The sequence below is a fragment of the Grampus griseus genome (genome assembly GCF_964374135.1).
Source record: "Grampus griseus genome assembly, chromosome: 4".
Lineage (NCBI taxonomy): Eukaryota > Metazoa > Chordata > Mammalia > Artiodactyla > Delphinidae > Grampus > Grampus griseus.
Genome location: NC_138997.1, coordinates 16,567,958 through 16,584,099, shown reverse-complemented (window position 1 = coordinate 16,584,099; position 16,142 = coordinate 16,567,958). Strand labels below are relative to the sequence as shown.

Here is a 16,142-nt window from a genome sequence, read left to right as displayed (position 1 = left end):
TCATGTGAGAGCTTAGGAAACATGCAGATTTCTGTGCCCAGTACCAGGTTACACGGGGTGGTACTGGAAAAATTTCCTGATCTCATCTCTTTGTTTCTGAAGCTTTGTTTCTGAAGCTTTCTGAAGCCTTAAAAAAAATTCCCACAGATGTTTACACACAGTTCTGAGCGGTTCTTCATTCTTTTTCCATGAAATACTGGTACCCGCTTTTCAGCACCTATGAAAGTGCTCCAGGCGGGAGGCAGATACACAACTATCGGGCACACCTTCTCAGGTAGGGCTCCAATATAATTTCCAGGCACGTTCCATCCTTCCTCAGAGGTCAAAAGCTTAACCGTTCATATCTATAAACTCAATTCGGATTCCCCGGAAGACCGTCCTGGAACGCCTTGCTGGATTCCTTCTTAGAGTTAAGATCAGTCAAGTTCCTTCGGCACTATTCCGTCTCGTGGGAGCATTTGCAATCCGGGTTTCTGTTGTTGGCAACTGGCCCTGGGGCAAGGATTGTATCCCGGGTCAGGATTCCTTTGGGCCATCTCTCCTTTCGCGTCCCCATTTCTAGGATAAGCCTATTTCTCCCGCAGGTGGGGAAGTTGGGTTGGAGCCGCATTGGGATTCGGGGGCCTTTCCTATGCAACCCTCCCGATTCGCTCCCCCCATTTCCCATCTCTCTTTTCTCCCCCTTCCCTAACACCTTATCCTTCCCTTTTGCTCCCAGAAAGTCTACGACCCCTTTCCTCTCCGGCTCAGTGGCCCGGCGTCTTCTATTGCCACAAAACCGGGTGGTGGAGCAGGAGGCGTGAGTGTGGCTACACCCAGAACGGAGGCTTGTCCGGGGGTCGCGGGGAAGATTCTCACTCAGGATCCCTACTGTTGCCCCAAAGCGACCCTTTCCCTCGCGTCCCTCCAGAAGCTGCCTGCTGCTGCCGGTGGCAGAGGGGGACCCGCTGCTCATCAACCCCCGTCACTCCTCCAGGCTGCTCCCAATGGGCGTGCTCCCCGGGCACCCATACTTCTCCCTCCGCCCGGCCATCCTCCCCATCTACCCCGCTGCAGTGCTCGCGGGTCGGCGGCGCTCCGGACTGGCCTGAGGAGGGGCGAGGATGGAGGGAGCAGCAGGAGCGGAGAGCGCTGGAAGGAGGGGGCGGCGCGCGTACTTCGTCCCACCGCCATCCGGGAGAGCCCGAGCCCGTGCGCGCGCGCACCTCGCCGAGGCTCCGGCGGCGGGAGGCGGGCGGAGCTGCGGGCGGCGCGGGCGGAGCGATCGGCGGGCGGAGCGAGGGGTGGGAGGGAGCTCGCGAGCCGGCAGGCGGGCGAGGAGCGTCTCCTCCAGCATCTGCCGCGGCCGCGTTTGCCCGGAGACTGACCGACGGACGGATTGTCTGGCGGACGGGTTTGGGAGCTCGCCTTGTGCTCGGGGCCAGCTCCAGCGAAGCTCGGGGCTTGCAGCACGCGCTTCCCCGCCCGCTCGCGGCCACCCCGGCCCCGGCGGCCTCGGCGCGCGAGGGGCTGGACGTGCGGGAGCCGCTCTCCGCAGGTCGGTCCTTGCGCTGCTCAGCCCCGACCGCTGCGCTGCGGCCCCCGAGCGGCGTCCCTGAGCCCCAGCTCCCCTCCGTGCTGCTCCGAGCAACGGTGCTCAGGGGCTCCAAACTCGGGCTGCCGGGGCAAGTGTCTTCATGAACCCAGAGGATGTCCGGGAAGCATTACAAGGGTCCTGAAGTCAGTTGTTGCATCAAATATTTCATATTTGGCTTCAATGTCATATTTTGGGTAAGTTGGAGCGCTTCTGGGATTTCGACTATCGTGGCCGATCGGTTCGCGACGATTTCCCCCACGTTGCTCTCTGCGTTTACTTTTCGCAGCCCCTCGGGCGCTTGCGGTAGCACGGAGAGGCATTTGCCTTCCGCCTTTTCAGCCTGCGCGTTGGAGAGATAAACATTTAATCCTTTCTAGGAACGTGAAGAGGTAAAAAGAAAAACCGAGCCGGAAAGGGGGCACCCAGGCCTTGGGGTGGCTTTTTAAGGGAGGAATAGCGTGGATGCAGATGAAAGAAAGGGCTCGGCAGTTTGAGAGATGAGCAACCACTCGAATGAGATTTGCTCCGGGTGGGATATGGATGTTGGGCTGAGCGTGGTGTCATAACAGGGAAGGCTAATCGGGCAGACCCGACCCTGAGGTCCACCTTCTAACAAGGATCTGATTGGACGAGGGCTTGGCTCCGTGTTGCCGCGGCTGGTCTGTGCCATGTTCAGCGTGTATCTTCTTGCACCATCTCGGGCTTTGTGTAGGATGCAGATGCGGTGGTATACGGTTCTGTAATGTGCACGTAAATAACGCTTCCTGCACGCTCTTCCCCTTCATCTGGAAAGCGCTCCTTTTGCGTAATGGACTGACCAGTGGGCGTGTGGGCTGGAGGGCTTTATTTCTCTCTCTGTATTATTGTCAGGATAAGAAGAAGTCACCATCAACATATGTTTCAGTGTGTCCGTGCCTCACGTCCTCCTTTCTGAAGAGTGACATAGAGCGGGCCGTTTTGGGGAAACCTTGGAGAAATGCAGAGGAGAAGGTGTACGAGGCATGTTTTATGGGGCTACTGGGAGAGCAAACGCTTGAAGGAAAGATTCAGACCATGCTCTACTGGCGCTACAATGTGCTGGGCACCTATTGTAATTAGGCTGGGATGCCTACTCTTTTGTTTTGTTTGAATTCTTTTCCTTGATCTCACAAACATGTTCAGCGACCAGACAAAGAGTTCACTAGGACAAGAGGAAAACGTTGGTTCAAAGACCGTGTTATTTTTCCTTTCCTTTCCATCCCATCCCATCCTTTTCCTTACTGGGCACTCCTTCTGTCCCCCCACTCTTCCCCCCATGGAAAGTAAAGATGGTGGCTGTCTGGGGTGGGGGTGGTTCTCCAAGTTGCTGTTCAGTGTAGGTTCAGTGTGAGATAAACAAAAATCCAGTCGTGGGATCAATAATAATCCACAACAGTCTTAACACAGGGTGCATTTATTTTGATTCTCCTTTAATTTTGGCCATACGCTGTAAACATATACATCGATGAGAATAGTTGTCAATACAGCTCTTTATATTCTTGTTTTTTCTGCCACACATGTACTAGGCTATTTTATTTTTATTTTCTGTTTTCTGTAGGAGTACCTTGCACAGCTCATGAATGTTTTGCAAAAGGAAATGGGAGGGATTGGAGACCACTTTCTGTGTCAGCATGTCATCTGGCCTCAGGACTGATGATGAAGGGGGAAACATGAATAAATATCAGATCTAGTCTTTCACAGGCCATTTTTGCCAGGGATTGGACATGATTCCTGTTAGCAGTCACCCCCCTCCCTGCAGTCAAACACTGCTACAAATATAGGAAGAAGAAATTATTTTCTTTCCTTGCTTCCTTTTTTTCAACCCTTGTTGGAAATGTTTAAAAGTCACATTTCTGGGTGAGGCATTTTGATTTTATCTGAACTTGAAACTTTCAGAACTTTGAGAGTCAAGGACTACGGAATTGGGACTGGATCTTGTTGGCGTAGTGAGTCCAGGCCTCTTGATTCTACTTGAACACTTCCAAAAGTTGCACATTTCAGCAGCTAGGCAACAAAAAGTACCTAGGGGCTTTCTCTGCAGTTTCATAGCAGGAGGTGGAAAAGAAATAAAGGGATTTGGGCCTATTTCCCTGGCAGTTTGGTGTCATTTTGTAGTGTACAGAGGCACATTGAGTATTTTCTGTGGATTAGGTTGTAGCAAAACCTCTGGAACTGTGGCGAGCTTCAAAGAATTGCAGAGTGCTTGCTTAGAGAGTTGCAGAAGAGAGTCACGTCTTATCTCATTTCGAAGGTCTTCCATCTCTTGGGGGAAGTTTTATGGGAAGCCTGAAAAGAGCTGTAGGCTGTGGAACTAAACCAGCTGCCCCAGGCAGGATTGTTATGTAGATGCCTTTGTTACAAGGGCCCTTCTCTTACTCAGCTTTCTACACAGCTTGTCCCTCCTTTCTGTGCCTAAAGCCTTCCACTCATATACACCCTCATACCTTTCCTATCCTGCTGTCTGCTTCAAAATTACCCCATGTTGGAATCTCTGAGTTTTTAGTACCCTGGTCTCTAGAGTGATGATCAGCAGGAAGGTAGTCATGATACTTGATCCCAGTAACTCAGACTAAGATGTTATTGACTGGAGAACTGGGGTCAGGAATGGGCAGCCTGCTTCTGTAAATTTGTTATTGCTATTACAAATTCTGTAAATTTGTTTTTGCTACGTAACAAACAACCCCAAAGCTTAGTGGTTTAAAATAAAACTTTAGGGCTTCCCTGGTGGCGCAGTGGTTGAGAGTCTGCCTGCCAATGCAGGGGACACGGGTTCGAGCCCTGGTCTGGGAGGATCCCACATGCCGCGGAGCAACTGGGCCTGTGAGCCACAACTACTGAGCCTGCGCGTCTGGAGCTTGTGCTCTGCAACAAGAGAGGCCGCGACAGTGAGAGGCCCGTGCACCGCGATGAAGAGTGGCCCCTGCTCGCCATAACTAGAGAAAGCCCTCGCACAGAAACGAAGACCCAACACAGCCAAAAATAAATAAATAATAAAATAAAATAAAATAAAATAAAACTTTATTCTATCTGACAGTTCTGTGATTTGACCAGGCTCATGTGGGTGATTTGCACTTGGAATGGCCCATGCAGTTGCAGTGAGATGTGGCTGGGCTGGAGTTAACTGAAGGCTCACTGGAGTGGGATGCCCAAGGGGGTACCAGCCAGATTTGTTGGCTAGAGCACCTAAACGTGGCCTCTTCCTGTCTCTGAGACTGGCGGAAGAAACTTCCAGCCAGTGAAGGCTACTCCCGGAACTGGCCCAGTGTCAGTTTCATCTATTCCATTGGTTTAAGCAGGAGTGGAGCCTGCTCAGTTTCAAAGTGCTGATGAAGGAAATTCCCTCTTTTGTCAGACAGGTGTCAGGGTCGTGTGGGTTGTGGCCATCTTTGGAAAATAGAGTCTTCTGCACTGCCTTAATTTCATTTATAAAGGAAAGCTAACATTATCCAATAGAGTTGCAGATTCAAGGATGTAATCAGATAAGATATTACCCAGCACAGTGTCTCAGTATTTAACAAATGGTGAATATGGTCTGTGTCATTGTCTCCAGATTTTGTACGAGTTCCATCCTGGCTATAAAACTTCTAGAATACCTTAGCCTGCTCCTTTGGCATCATTACTACCAGGTAATGATGCTCCTCTTAATATCAGCCAAGGAGATGAGGCGAATGGATTCCACAGATTGGATCATCACGTATTTGAAGAAAGCACTATGGATCAGTGGAAGCCTTGAATGACTTGGGAGAACCAAGTCATTTTTCTCTTCTCTTTGCTGTACAAAGATTAGAAAGCCTTGGATCCTTGAGGCCAAATTTCTCTTTGATGTGCTTGCAAATATTACATTGTATCTTTAAGTGGAGGTTTATCCAGGTTTGATGGCAGAATGTTGCATCTCATCTGTTTCCACAGGGCTTAAATTCAGAGAGGAGAGAGATTTAGGGAACCTTGCCGGGGGCATAAGTATGAAGTCTTATCTTATGATTCACTATAAATTGTAAGATGTTCTGGAATGATGATACATCAGCAGTTTATAAGTCATAATTTTTGTTTTAATTTGCTAGACATCTGTTAGCTTCGATGGCAACCATATGGGAGTCTAAACTGCCTTTTGAATTACAAGGAGATGGTAGGAAGAAAGCTAAATATGGTTATGAAAGTGTCAAATGGGAAAAGTGTAAGAAGGGTGTATAGACCTAAGTGGGGAAAGTAATTGAATACTGACTTGCTTGCTCTGGCCTCTCACTCCTGGGTCAGTGAGAAAGCACTGAAGCATTCTCACTTGATGATATGCCTGGAAGATTGAAATAAAGCCAAGGGGAAAAGTTGGAAAACCAAATAATGTTTCACCCACCAGAAAATTGCCGAGGTGAGCTCATTTAGATGGATTACTCTGTCTTACTTAATACGTCCACAGTAATCGTTAGTCCCTGGCAAAAGGTGAAAGTAACCTGTATTTTAACAGAGCTTTATAAGTACGACGTCTTTCTTCTAAGCATCTCAAAGCATCTTCCAGGCATATTATGACATCTTTGTGACAGATGTAGAAATTGGAGAACAGAGACGTGGAGTGACGTTTGAAGAACATATCAGGGTTCACTTTTGGAGTGTTAAGTCTCTTTCAATAACTATAGCCCTAGCTTCTCATTTGAATCTTATTTTAGAAGATGCTTGTTATTCTAAACTAAAACATCAAGTAAGTCATTTACATCTGTTCATAATTGAAAAGTGATAAAGTTTTTGCATATGTCTCAACACCACCCGCAAGCACACAAAAGTTAGGATGAAAATGTTAAAGAGTATGATAGAATAATAAACTATTGTGTAGTCTACTGAAAATTCATAAATGAAAAATGGAGTATTAAAGACTGTTATTAAAGTGTTATTAAAGTGTTCTTGAGTCACATGCTTCTTTCTATGTGTAACACTGATGCCTGTCTTAAAATTCTAACTACAGGCTGCTGAATCACCATCCTTCTCTAGAATGTAAGGTCTCCAACTGCAGGGACTGTCTCTCAGTTATGTTCATAAGCTCAGTGTCTAGCATATTGTTGGAAACAGTAGGTGATTAATAAATTTTGTTGAATGAATGAATTATGAAATCATTGGCGAGTACATAGGCATCATCTCCTCTAACTTACTATTCAGTGAGGCATTTTCTCTCAAACATCCTGCCAGCCCTCTGGATCTGTTTGGGGACCACTTTAATCATTTGAGAGTTTCATCGTTCCTGCAAACTAGGTGTAGTTTTCCCTTGGAACTTCCATCTTCCTAATATACTGTTGTTGATTTTTAATTTTATTTGGAAACTGTCTCATACCTGCAGAGACGTTGCAAGTAGTACAATTTGTTTTTATCCTGAATCGTCTGAGAAAAAGTTGCCAGCATGATGGCTATAACACCAATACTTCAGTGTATATGTTCTAGGATGTTCTCCTAGATAACCACAGTATAGCCATCATAGCCAGGAAATTACCACTGATACATTACCACCATCTAAATCTTAGATCTCATTCAAGTTTCCCGGTTGTTCCAATCATGTCTTCTAGAGCAAAGAAATTCAGTGCAGAAGACACGTTGTATTTAGTTGGATCTTTTTAGTCTCTTTCAGTCTTTCGCTGTCAGGTTCTTGACACTTTTGAAGATTTAAAACTAGTTATTTTGTACAATGTCCCTCAATTTGGGTTGGTCTGCCATTTTTTCATTCTTAGATTCAGGCTGTGCATCTTTGGCAGGAGAATTACAGAAGTGGTGCTGCGTTCCTCTCATTGCATCCATCGAGTGGCACTGATTTCTGTTTGTGTTTGTTCCATTAGTGATGATGGTCACTTGATTAAAGTGTTGTGTGCCAAATTTCTCCACCATAAAGTGACTCTTTTCCCTTTTGTAATTTATACATATTTTGTGGCAAGTTATTGTGAAATTATGTATTAAAAAGCCCATTCCTCATCAGAATTTTGATTGATTTGATCTCTTTTGTTCCAGTATGTTTTAATTAAACTGTTACGCTCGTTACTTACTTTGATGTTCCCATTAGTTCCAGGTTTGGCAGTCAGTGGCAGTCTTTTCATGCCCTTTAACTCCCATCACTCTTTGAGCCCTTCTTTGCTTTCTGGCAGAACAACATGTTCCAAGCTCATCTTTTGTATCAGCCATTTCTCCAAGGAGCCCTGGTTCCTTTGCATAGAGAATGATATTTAGAAGCCAAGATCTGGTTGCTAAGTGTGCTCATTGCTTTGAGGCTATCACCACCCCTGGGGCCTCTCAGTGGACAGGACTATGGAATATGTGTATGTATATACACATATGTACACATACACACGTTTACATCTGCATTGCTATATCCAGCTATATATTTTGAAAACCACGAGTTCACACTGGTATCTCAAATCCCTATCTGACACGACAGGGTTTATTTTAGGTTTTTCCTTTTCCATATTTATAACTCCCTTCTTTGACAGTAAGAATCCTAGCTCCAATTGTTCTTAACGATTTACTTATTTGATTAAATCTCCCCTTATGTAGGCAGTCTTCCACTGCTGCCCCTGCCCCTCACACGGTTGCCCTCCTTAACTGCTTTTGCTCCAGCATGCCATGCCACAACCTCCTTCCTACCATGAACACCTTTCTCTGATACCCTGCTCTGGGCTTCCACATCCCTTCCCATACCTGTTCCTGGAAAAAGGCTTACCTTCCCTTGTCCCCACTTTAGGACTGAATATTTCAGGAGAGAGAAGGGGAAGGGCCTAGGTTACTCTTATGCATACAATATAAGACTTATCTCCCTGGGCATAGACCTTTGTTATTTAAAAACAGCCATGATGCCATTCCTAAACCCTCTGCTTTCCATCTTTAAAGGCTCTTGGTTTTTCCATGTCTTCTTCATACACTATTTCCAGATGGTTCTTTGCCCTGATTAAGGTACTCTGCCTATGGGCCCGTTTGGACACACCTCCGTGAATGTCGCGACCAGAATGAAACACGTTTTTCACACACCATTCCTACCATCCAGAGAGCGGTGGGTTGTTATTCCCAAACTCCCCCTTAAGTCTGTAGCCCAGGAGGCAAGAGCCTGGATTCATCTTTAAGTAAGTTACTCTCACACATTATTTTCTCAGTTGCTCATCTAAAATATGGCGAAAATAATTCCAATAGCTTGCAGAGTTATCCAGTATTAAATGGGATCATGCATATGAAGGTGCTTTCTACAAGGTAAATCTCTCAGTACAAATAGTAGTTATTAACCCAGGCTAAACTGCATATGCTTTACCCGGTAGCCAGAGAACATAGTTGGCTCAAGTTGTGTTTCTAGTGAAATGAAACCTTCATCCCTTTTTCAAGTGAACTTCTGTTAAACCCATCTCCCTAGACTAAGTGCGAGTCAGAAGCCCTAACCCTCCAGTTAATTATTTGAATTTAGATTTAGTACTACATATTTATTCCATTTAAATGTCTTATTCTGACCCGGTGGTTTTCAAACCATGCTACCAGCAGCACTAGGCTTCCTTGAGGTGTACCGGGGCCTGAGTGGGTTTCTGCCCTCTCTTTCTCCTGGAGAAGCTCAACCAGTAGGTTTGATATTTTGAGATATCGTGAAGGGTTTTGCTTGCAAAAAGGGGTCTACTGCTTAAACAAACAATTGAAAACCACCATTCTAGCCTTCAGATAATTTTAAATCTTGAAGGTCAAGGCATGTTTAGAAAAAATTATTCCTCATGTGGGTTTTTCTCCTATGGGTTTTTCTTCATGCATAGGACGTCCCTCTCCCTGATCAGGGGTGACTTCTGTAGGATTAGTTGATATTTCAGGTGCCTTTCTAGGCACAGCAGCATAACCAGTGAATTGTTAGGAAATTTCAGTCTGATTCTGAGTCTGTAAGTCCGGGATGGGGCCCTGGACTGATTCTGTAGGTCCACCAGGGAATCTGATTCTGTAGGTCTGGGATGGGGCCCTGGACTTAGTGGGGATTTTTTTGGTTTTTTTGTTTTTAATCCCTGCAGGTGATTTTTGCCTTTTGGGAGGTCTGAGGTCTTCTGCCAACATTCAGTGGGTGTTCTGTAGGAGTTGTTCCACGTGTAGTTGTATTTCTGATGTATCTGTGGGGAGGAAGGTGATCTCCGCGTCTTACTCTTCTGCCATCTTCCCCCCTCCCCCGCTGCAGGTGATTTTGATGCCCAGCTGAGGTGGAGAAGCTCTAGCTCGTTTTTCTTAGCAAGATGTGGCATCTCTTGCCATTACTCTCTGGAGGGGGAGCTGGGAGTGGGTGGTATAGGGCTACGACCAAATGGTGACTGATTTCACCAGCACATGAAGCTAGTGTTCTTTGCTTATGAGAAAAAAATAATGTGGCCTATTTTATCCCTCATGGAATTGTTTTTATTAATCCAAAAATGCCAGTTTATTTTTAAACCTGAAAGCCCTAAAAACAAAATGAGAAAATCTCTGCTAAAGAGAACCTCTTGTGCTGCAATTAGTAGGCTAAAAATTAGCATCATATTGGGATAGGAGCTAGTTATTTATTCGACAGGAACATTGAAGAAATAGACATTTGTTCCTTTGCCCTTGCTGTCCTGCACACTTCAGCACAGTGGACTGGGTCTAACCACAGCTGCAAGACAGCAAACGATCCTCCCCTCCACAAACCAGCCTCCCTGTCCAAGGTGCCCTTCCTTTCAGGCTGTTTCCAGAGGCTTCCTTCCATGCCCCCAGCCCTGAGTATCTTGATCTGGGGGTGGGAAGAAGGGGAGTTGCTTTCTGCACCTCTGTGGCAGTTCCGTTGACTTCCCTCTGCTGTCATGCCAAGCAGGGACATTTCTTCTCTCGTATCCAACTTTGCAGCACTGTCACGGAGGGCTGACAGTAAAGCAAACACAGGAGACCCAAACCTGATATTTGTCAGTTTTCCTTACAAAGAAAAGTTTCAATGTAGAACATTCAGAGTGTGCACAATAAAGTTTTTCATTTTTTCCCCTGATGTCTTCCTTTTCATCTACCCCTTTTAGAAACAAAAAAATTAGGTATTCAATTATGGCTAGGCACCTACAGTGGAAATCTTTTGAAAGAAATAAAATTTTGAATAAAAATCTAAATGATTTCTCTGAGATGTTTTACTGGGGCATATAGTTATCAGCACTCCTAAACAAACATACCCAGAATGGCGTACACATCCTGTGGTTAGCGCTGTGGTATTATCTGTGTGTACATAAAGGATTGTTAATTATGAAATGTAAGGTATAATTTTTAAGGAATGTAATCACCAACCTCAATAACAAAATATCAATGGTATTTGGAAGTGTTTGGCCAAACATTTTGGCTCTTCTCATTGAAAAGGCATAGTGATGTTCTATACCTCTTCCAGCTACTATTTACTATTTGGATAAGTATTGCAAGACACAGGGCTCTTTTTACTTGTTGAAAAATTTCTTTCTAAATTATAGTTGGCGCTTAGTCCTGAATTTCTAAAAATCTGGAGGGAACAGCTGTTGTTCTAATAAATATTCAGGCCAGCTATTTTAATGCTTTGTACTTAAGTCATCCTAATAAAAGAGGAATACTTGACTTAAGCATTTCTCAAAGTATAATGTTTTGCTTCCAACAAAAATTTCCCCCAACTGTTAATATTTCCCCCAAAGCAGCCTGAAAACTTAATTCTGCCATGTGAGTAGTTCTAATCACTCCTGAAGCATTTAATGCCCAAACTCAGTTTTCCTGTTTTAAGGTACAGTCCTATCAATATAGCTCAGTCCCTTAACATGTGAAGATTCCGCAGTCACTGACCTTTAAGGAAGATTCTTTATAGGGTCGAGTATTAGAGAGTGATAGAAGGTTTATGCTGGGTTGGGCATTCTGGTGCTCTGGTGGTAGGCAGGCAGAAGTCTGGTGTTAAGAAGTTTGGGTTTTGAGTATGTCTGGATTTTTACCCAGCTCCATTCGCAGGCTTGTGACCTTAGACAGGCTACTTAAGGGCATGTCTCCCATCTGCAAAATGGCATGCTTAGCAGTAGTATTAACGTTGTTATCAGTAATATTAGGACGCAACATCTACCTCAGAGTCATGAGGATTAGAGGAGTTAATATGTATAAACTGCTTGGAATAATCAATAGGTATTAGCAATTATTACTCTATTCTCCTCAACACCCATAATTTCATTTGGTGGTTTTTTTTTCTTGACTTCTTTCAGAACCATTACAGTAATCTTACATTGTAACATGTATTTTTTGTTCTCTGTAATGTTCTGCCTACATAAGTACATTCCCAAAATAACTAAAGGAAAAAAAAAGATCTAACAAATGTTCACAGTGTTCTTTTCGTTGTAATGAATAGCATGTAATTCTTATCATGGATACCAGACCATGAATTCATGTCTATTGTTTGTTGTTAATTTGCCCATTTTTCTTTACCCGTTAGCTTCACTCTTCTTCATTTTCTTTGCAAAATGAAACTGTCTCATATCGGTGTTTTGTACCGGGAAGTTGAGTTTCTGATGTTGGACTCTGGTGTTAGGCCTAACACCGGGGAGAAATAGAAACATTTTATTAAAACCTGTTAAATCGGGATATTGTGGAAATGCCTAGATGGCTATAAGTATATATATTTAGCTTTTATGGTGTCATAAGTCCTGTATATTTTGGTCATTGTTTTCCTCTGTATTTCCGACACAGTCTTTAGGCTGTGAAGGTGAACACTGAGTCAGCAACACAGGTAATTCAGGCTTTCCCCTTGGATGTCTTTCCAACCGATGAAGGAGTAGGATTTTGGCCTGAACTACCTGGATCATTGACTAATTGGGCCATCTATATTGGGAATGAGTGACTGCCTGGCTTCTCCTTTGAAGCGTTACTGGGATGCCCTGAGAGCTGTGCTCTTTTGCTTCCAGTACTATCACCTGACGCAGAAGACCTGGGCTGCCCTATTTCCAAAGCATAATTCTCTCTCTAACGGGGCTCAACTCTGGGAGAAAAGGCCAGGACATGCTAATTCAGTAGGTCCAAGGAGCCTTGGCACTCATTCCCATGCTGAAGATGTGCAGAAAGCCCCCAGCCCTTGAAGGGGGAGAGGAGGGATGAAGGGGAGGGTTAGGTAGAATTTTTACTGTAGTATTCATTAGTAAAAAAGATGATTTATGGGCTTCCCTGGTGGCGCAGTGGTTGAGAGTCTGCCTGCCGATGCAGGGGACGCGGGTTCATGCCCAGGTCTGGGAAGATCCCACGTGCCGCGGAGCGGCTGGGCCCGTGAGCCATGGCCGCTGGGCCTGCGCGTCCGGAGCCTGTGCTCCGCAACGGGAGAGGCTGCAACAGTGAGAGGCCCGCGTACCGCAAAAAAAAAAAAAAAAAAAGAGGTGATTTATGTGGCCTGATAGGACATCATAGGAGCGTGCTTAAAGTCATTTTAGCTTACTGTAGCATCCCCAACGCTGCCACTTTAGACCCACTCACTGACCTCACAATCCACTGATGGTTTGTGACCCCCCGTGGGGAAAGCACTGAGTTTTCTCCTTGTCGTCAGCCCTCCGCTAGTTGGTTTCGTTGAGGGTCTGAAGGATGGCCACCTGATAAACCGAAGCAGCGAATCTCAAAGCTCAGGCATTTGCAAACTGCCTGCATGGTTTTGGACAAACTGTTGTGCCACCCCAGAGTTTTGTAAAATTTAAGTCACGTGGGAATCTCGTTTCAAATGCAGATTCTGATTCGGTAGGTGAGAGAGGGGCCGAAGATCCAGTACCTTAACGCGCTCCCAGGTGAGGCTGGTTCTTCTGGTCCACTGATCTCATTTTCAGTTTCAAGGATCTAGACCATTTCGAATGTATTCTTTCCCTTTAAATCGACTCCGTTTTTAAACCTTAAATACATTTATTTAAAAAGGAAACTTGAAAAATATCACTATTCAAATACATACAATGACAGTAATATGGCTTGTTAACTTCTAGGTAGCTCTGGGTGCCTGCTGGCAGGCCTGACTGGGAGGCTTATTTTCCTTTGTTACAGTGGAAGTTAACAAGTGTACAAAGTATTCAGCATCCTGGGATCAAATGGAGACTTTCTCCTTGACTAGACCAGAGGATTAAAAGAGAGTTGAAAAGGAAATGACTTTCTTATTTAAGGTTATTTAATACTGTATTCTAAAATGGTCTCCTCTGGCACCCCAGGTCACCAGGGAATCTCACTTTGGGGAACACTGCTTTTAAGTAATTAGCGGGAACACATGCATTTATAAGCTGAAACCTATTAGCAAGATGGGTGAATCTCTAGAGGTAAAATGATTGGGGGGATGTGTTCAGATTCTTGCCGACTCCAGGTTCTGTTTTCTGTTGGGAAAAAAGAGGGGTACCCCCAATTTCTGAAAAATTGCTACCCCCAGGCCCAGTGAATAATTACATCTTAGGTTTAAAAGGGAAAATGCTTTGGAAAATTGGATTTCAGGCGAACAGAAAGTCAACCTGAAATACTTAGGAAATCTATCAGTGGGTTTCTTCCTCTAAACCTCCGGTCTCCTCTTCCTTCAAGTTACTATTGATTATGTTCAATTTGGAATGAATCCATTTATTTGATGCATTTTTTAGAATAGAGTACTTTCTTTATACTTTTTTATTGTAAAAACAATACAGCAACATTAATATACCTTTTTTTTTTTAAGGAAAAGAAATTCACCACATTCCAGTAACTTTCAGTTCAATTATATTAAAAGTAGAGACTCAGTCAAGTGCTCTGAGAGCAGTGAACAAACACCCTAAAACAAACAAACAGCCCATTTTAGAGTTTCAGTGGTAGTCACTTACAAGGATTCAAATTTAGCAAACCTGCAGTCACTTAACTTTGTAAAGGAAGAATGTGCTTTTCCATCACTAGCTTTTAAGCATTTCTTCTGACTTCACCGGTATTTCCCCCCTCAGGACAACATTTAGAATAAGTGTTTCAACATACAGAACAAATACCTTGTGAATAAACATCAATTTCACACAAGGAAAAAAATCAATAAATCTGCTTTAGGCATTTGAAAAACCCTGTACTTTTAAAGGAAGGAGTTATAGTGTTAAGTAACTGAAAAACAAAACCCCCCCAAACCCAGGCTGTTAGCTTTAAATGTTTTTGGACATGACCTTTACTTAGAAAAATGTAGTTGGAACTTTCTGAACACCTTGGTGCCTGCTTATTCAAGGATGGACGGCAACTGCCCACGTGGCAACTCATGTGAGAAATGCTACTCAGTATTTTTTTTTTCTAATCTCATAACTGGAATCGTATGGAAAGTAGTGTTTTTTTGGTACCAGTTCTTTTTAGCTTTGTCTGTTGGGGTTTTTGAAAGAATAAATTGAATGAAGAGGTGGCTAGATGATATGTGGCATTCAAGGTTTTTGCAAGTCTGCAAAGATTTAATAATCCCTAATATTCTTACTGTATGCTTTGAGAGTTTTAAAGTTGCTCTCTAGTGAGGGTCTGAAACAATTGCATAAAAGTTTGAAAATAATGTTTTACTCATTCATCTTTTTTTAAGATATAGAGTCAATATTTTAGAAATAAAAGGATTGGTTTCACTAAAAAGAGGACTGAAATATCTTTTATATGTTGTGAAATACATACATTCCATTTAAAATTGACATATATCCTTGGATATTTAAAATATATATTATCAGTGTATATCCTTCATGCATATTAAATATTGATTTACATCCTTGGATTTTTTTTATGAGTAGATATATGCTTTCTTTGGATAAAGAAAGAAGAACTACCTAAATGACCATATGACCTCCAAACAATTTTGTGATAAAAGATTAAAATTTCCTTATTACAGTATCCTATAAATATGCAAACTAAATGAAACTTTTTGTAAGTTAAAAATAAAAACCAGAGATCAGTCTTAGTACCTAAGACAAGCAGGAAAAAACACTATTCTTGCTTTTTTGGTTCTTAGATGAAGACTAGAAAATAAACTCTTTTGAATTATGAAATTACTACAGCCTAGCTGGAGACACCAACAGATCGTTAATTATTGCTAAGAACCTTCAGAATGCAGTTTTTGAATTTCAAATATCCTTGCTGTTGAGTCCCATCCTTCCCCCCGCCCCTCATTTTCTGGGAATTTAATTCCAGAATGGAGAAGATAGGGCTTTTTGCTTTGGGGGTAACTAAATCTCTTTCTTACTCTTTAAAAACGTTAACCTGCTGATGAAAGCACAGAAAGTTGGAATTATTTTCAACAGGAATGGCTTTGCAAATATTTAACTGAGTGTTCTTTGGCAAGTCTTTTCGTGCTCAAGTATTGGAACTATCCTTTAATTGGTCTTTTGCATTCTTGATTATATAATCTCAAAACATATGTTGAAACGGACCTCAAAAATCAGTTAGGCTTCTAGTTTTTACCCGCCCCCCTCCTCACCTTTTTTCCCCTCTTAATAGGGGAATACCTTTTTTTTTTCCATCCAGACTTTTCCGCAAAGCCCCCAATGTATAAAGCAGCCACAGCTGGTGCTCTGGGTGCAGAGTGTCTCTTTGGGCTCGGCGCGTCTCCGTGGCCTCCACGCGTCTCCGTGGCTTCCGCGGTTCCCAGCCTCGC

At 43.6% G+C, this 16,142-nt stretch overlaps 1 protein-coding gene across 1 annotated transcript in view; it reads left to right on the top strand.

Moving 5' to 3' along the window:
• Positions 1 to 1,689: 1,689 nt before the first annotated feature.
• Positions 1,690 to 16,142, top strand: part of TSPAN5 (tetraspanin 5) — a gene marked incomplete at its 5' end in the record, with an annotated part of 175,075 nt that continues 160,622 nt past the window's right edge. The window contains one exon of the mRNA XM_082653280.1: positions 1,690 to 1,770. Coding sequence (XP_082509406.1) covers positions 1,690 to 1,770 — 81 coding nt within the window. The remainder of the gene's footprint in view (positions 1,771 to 16,142) is intronic.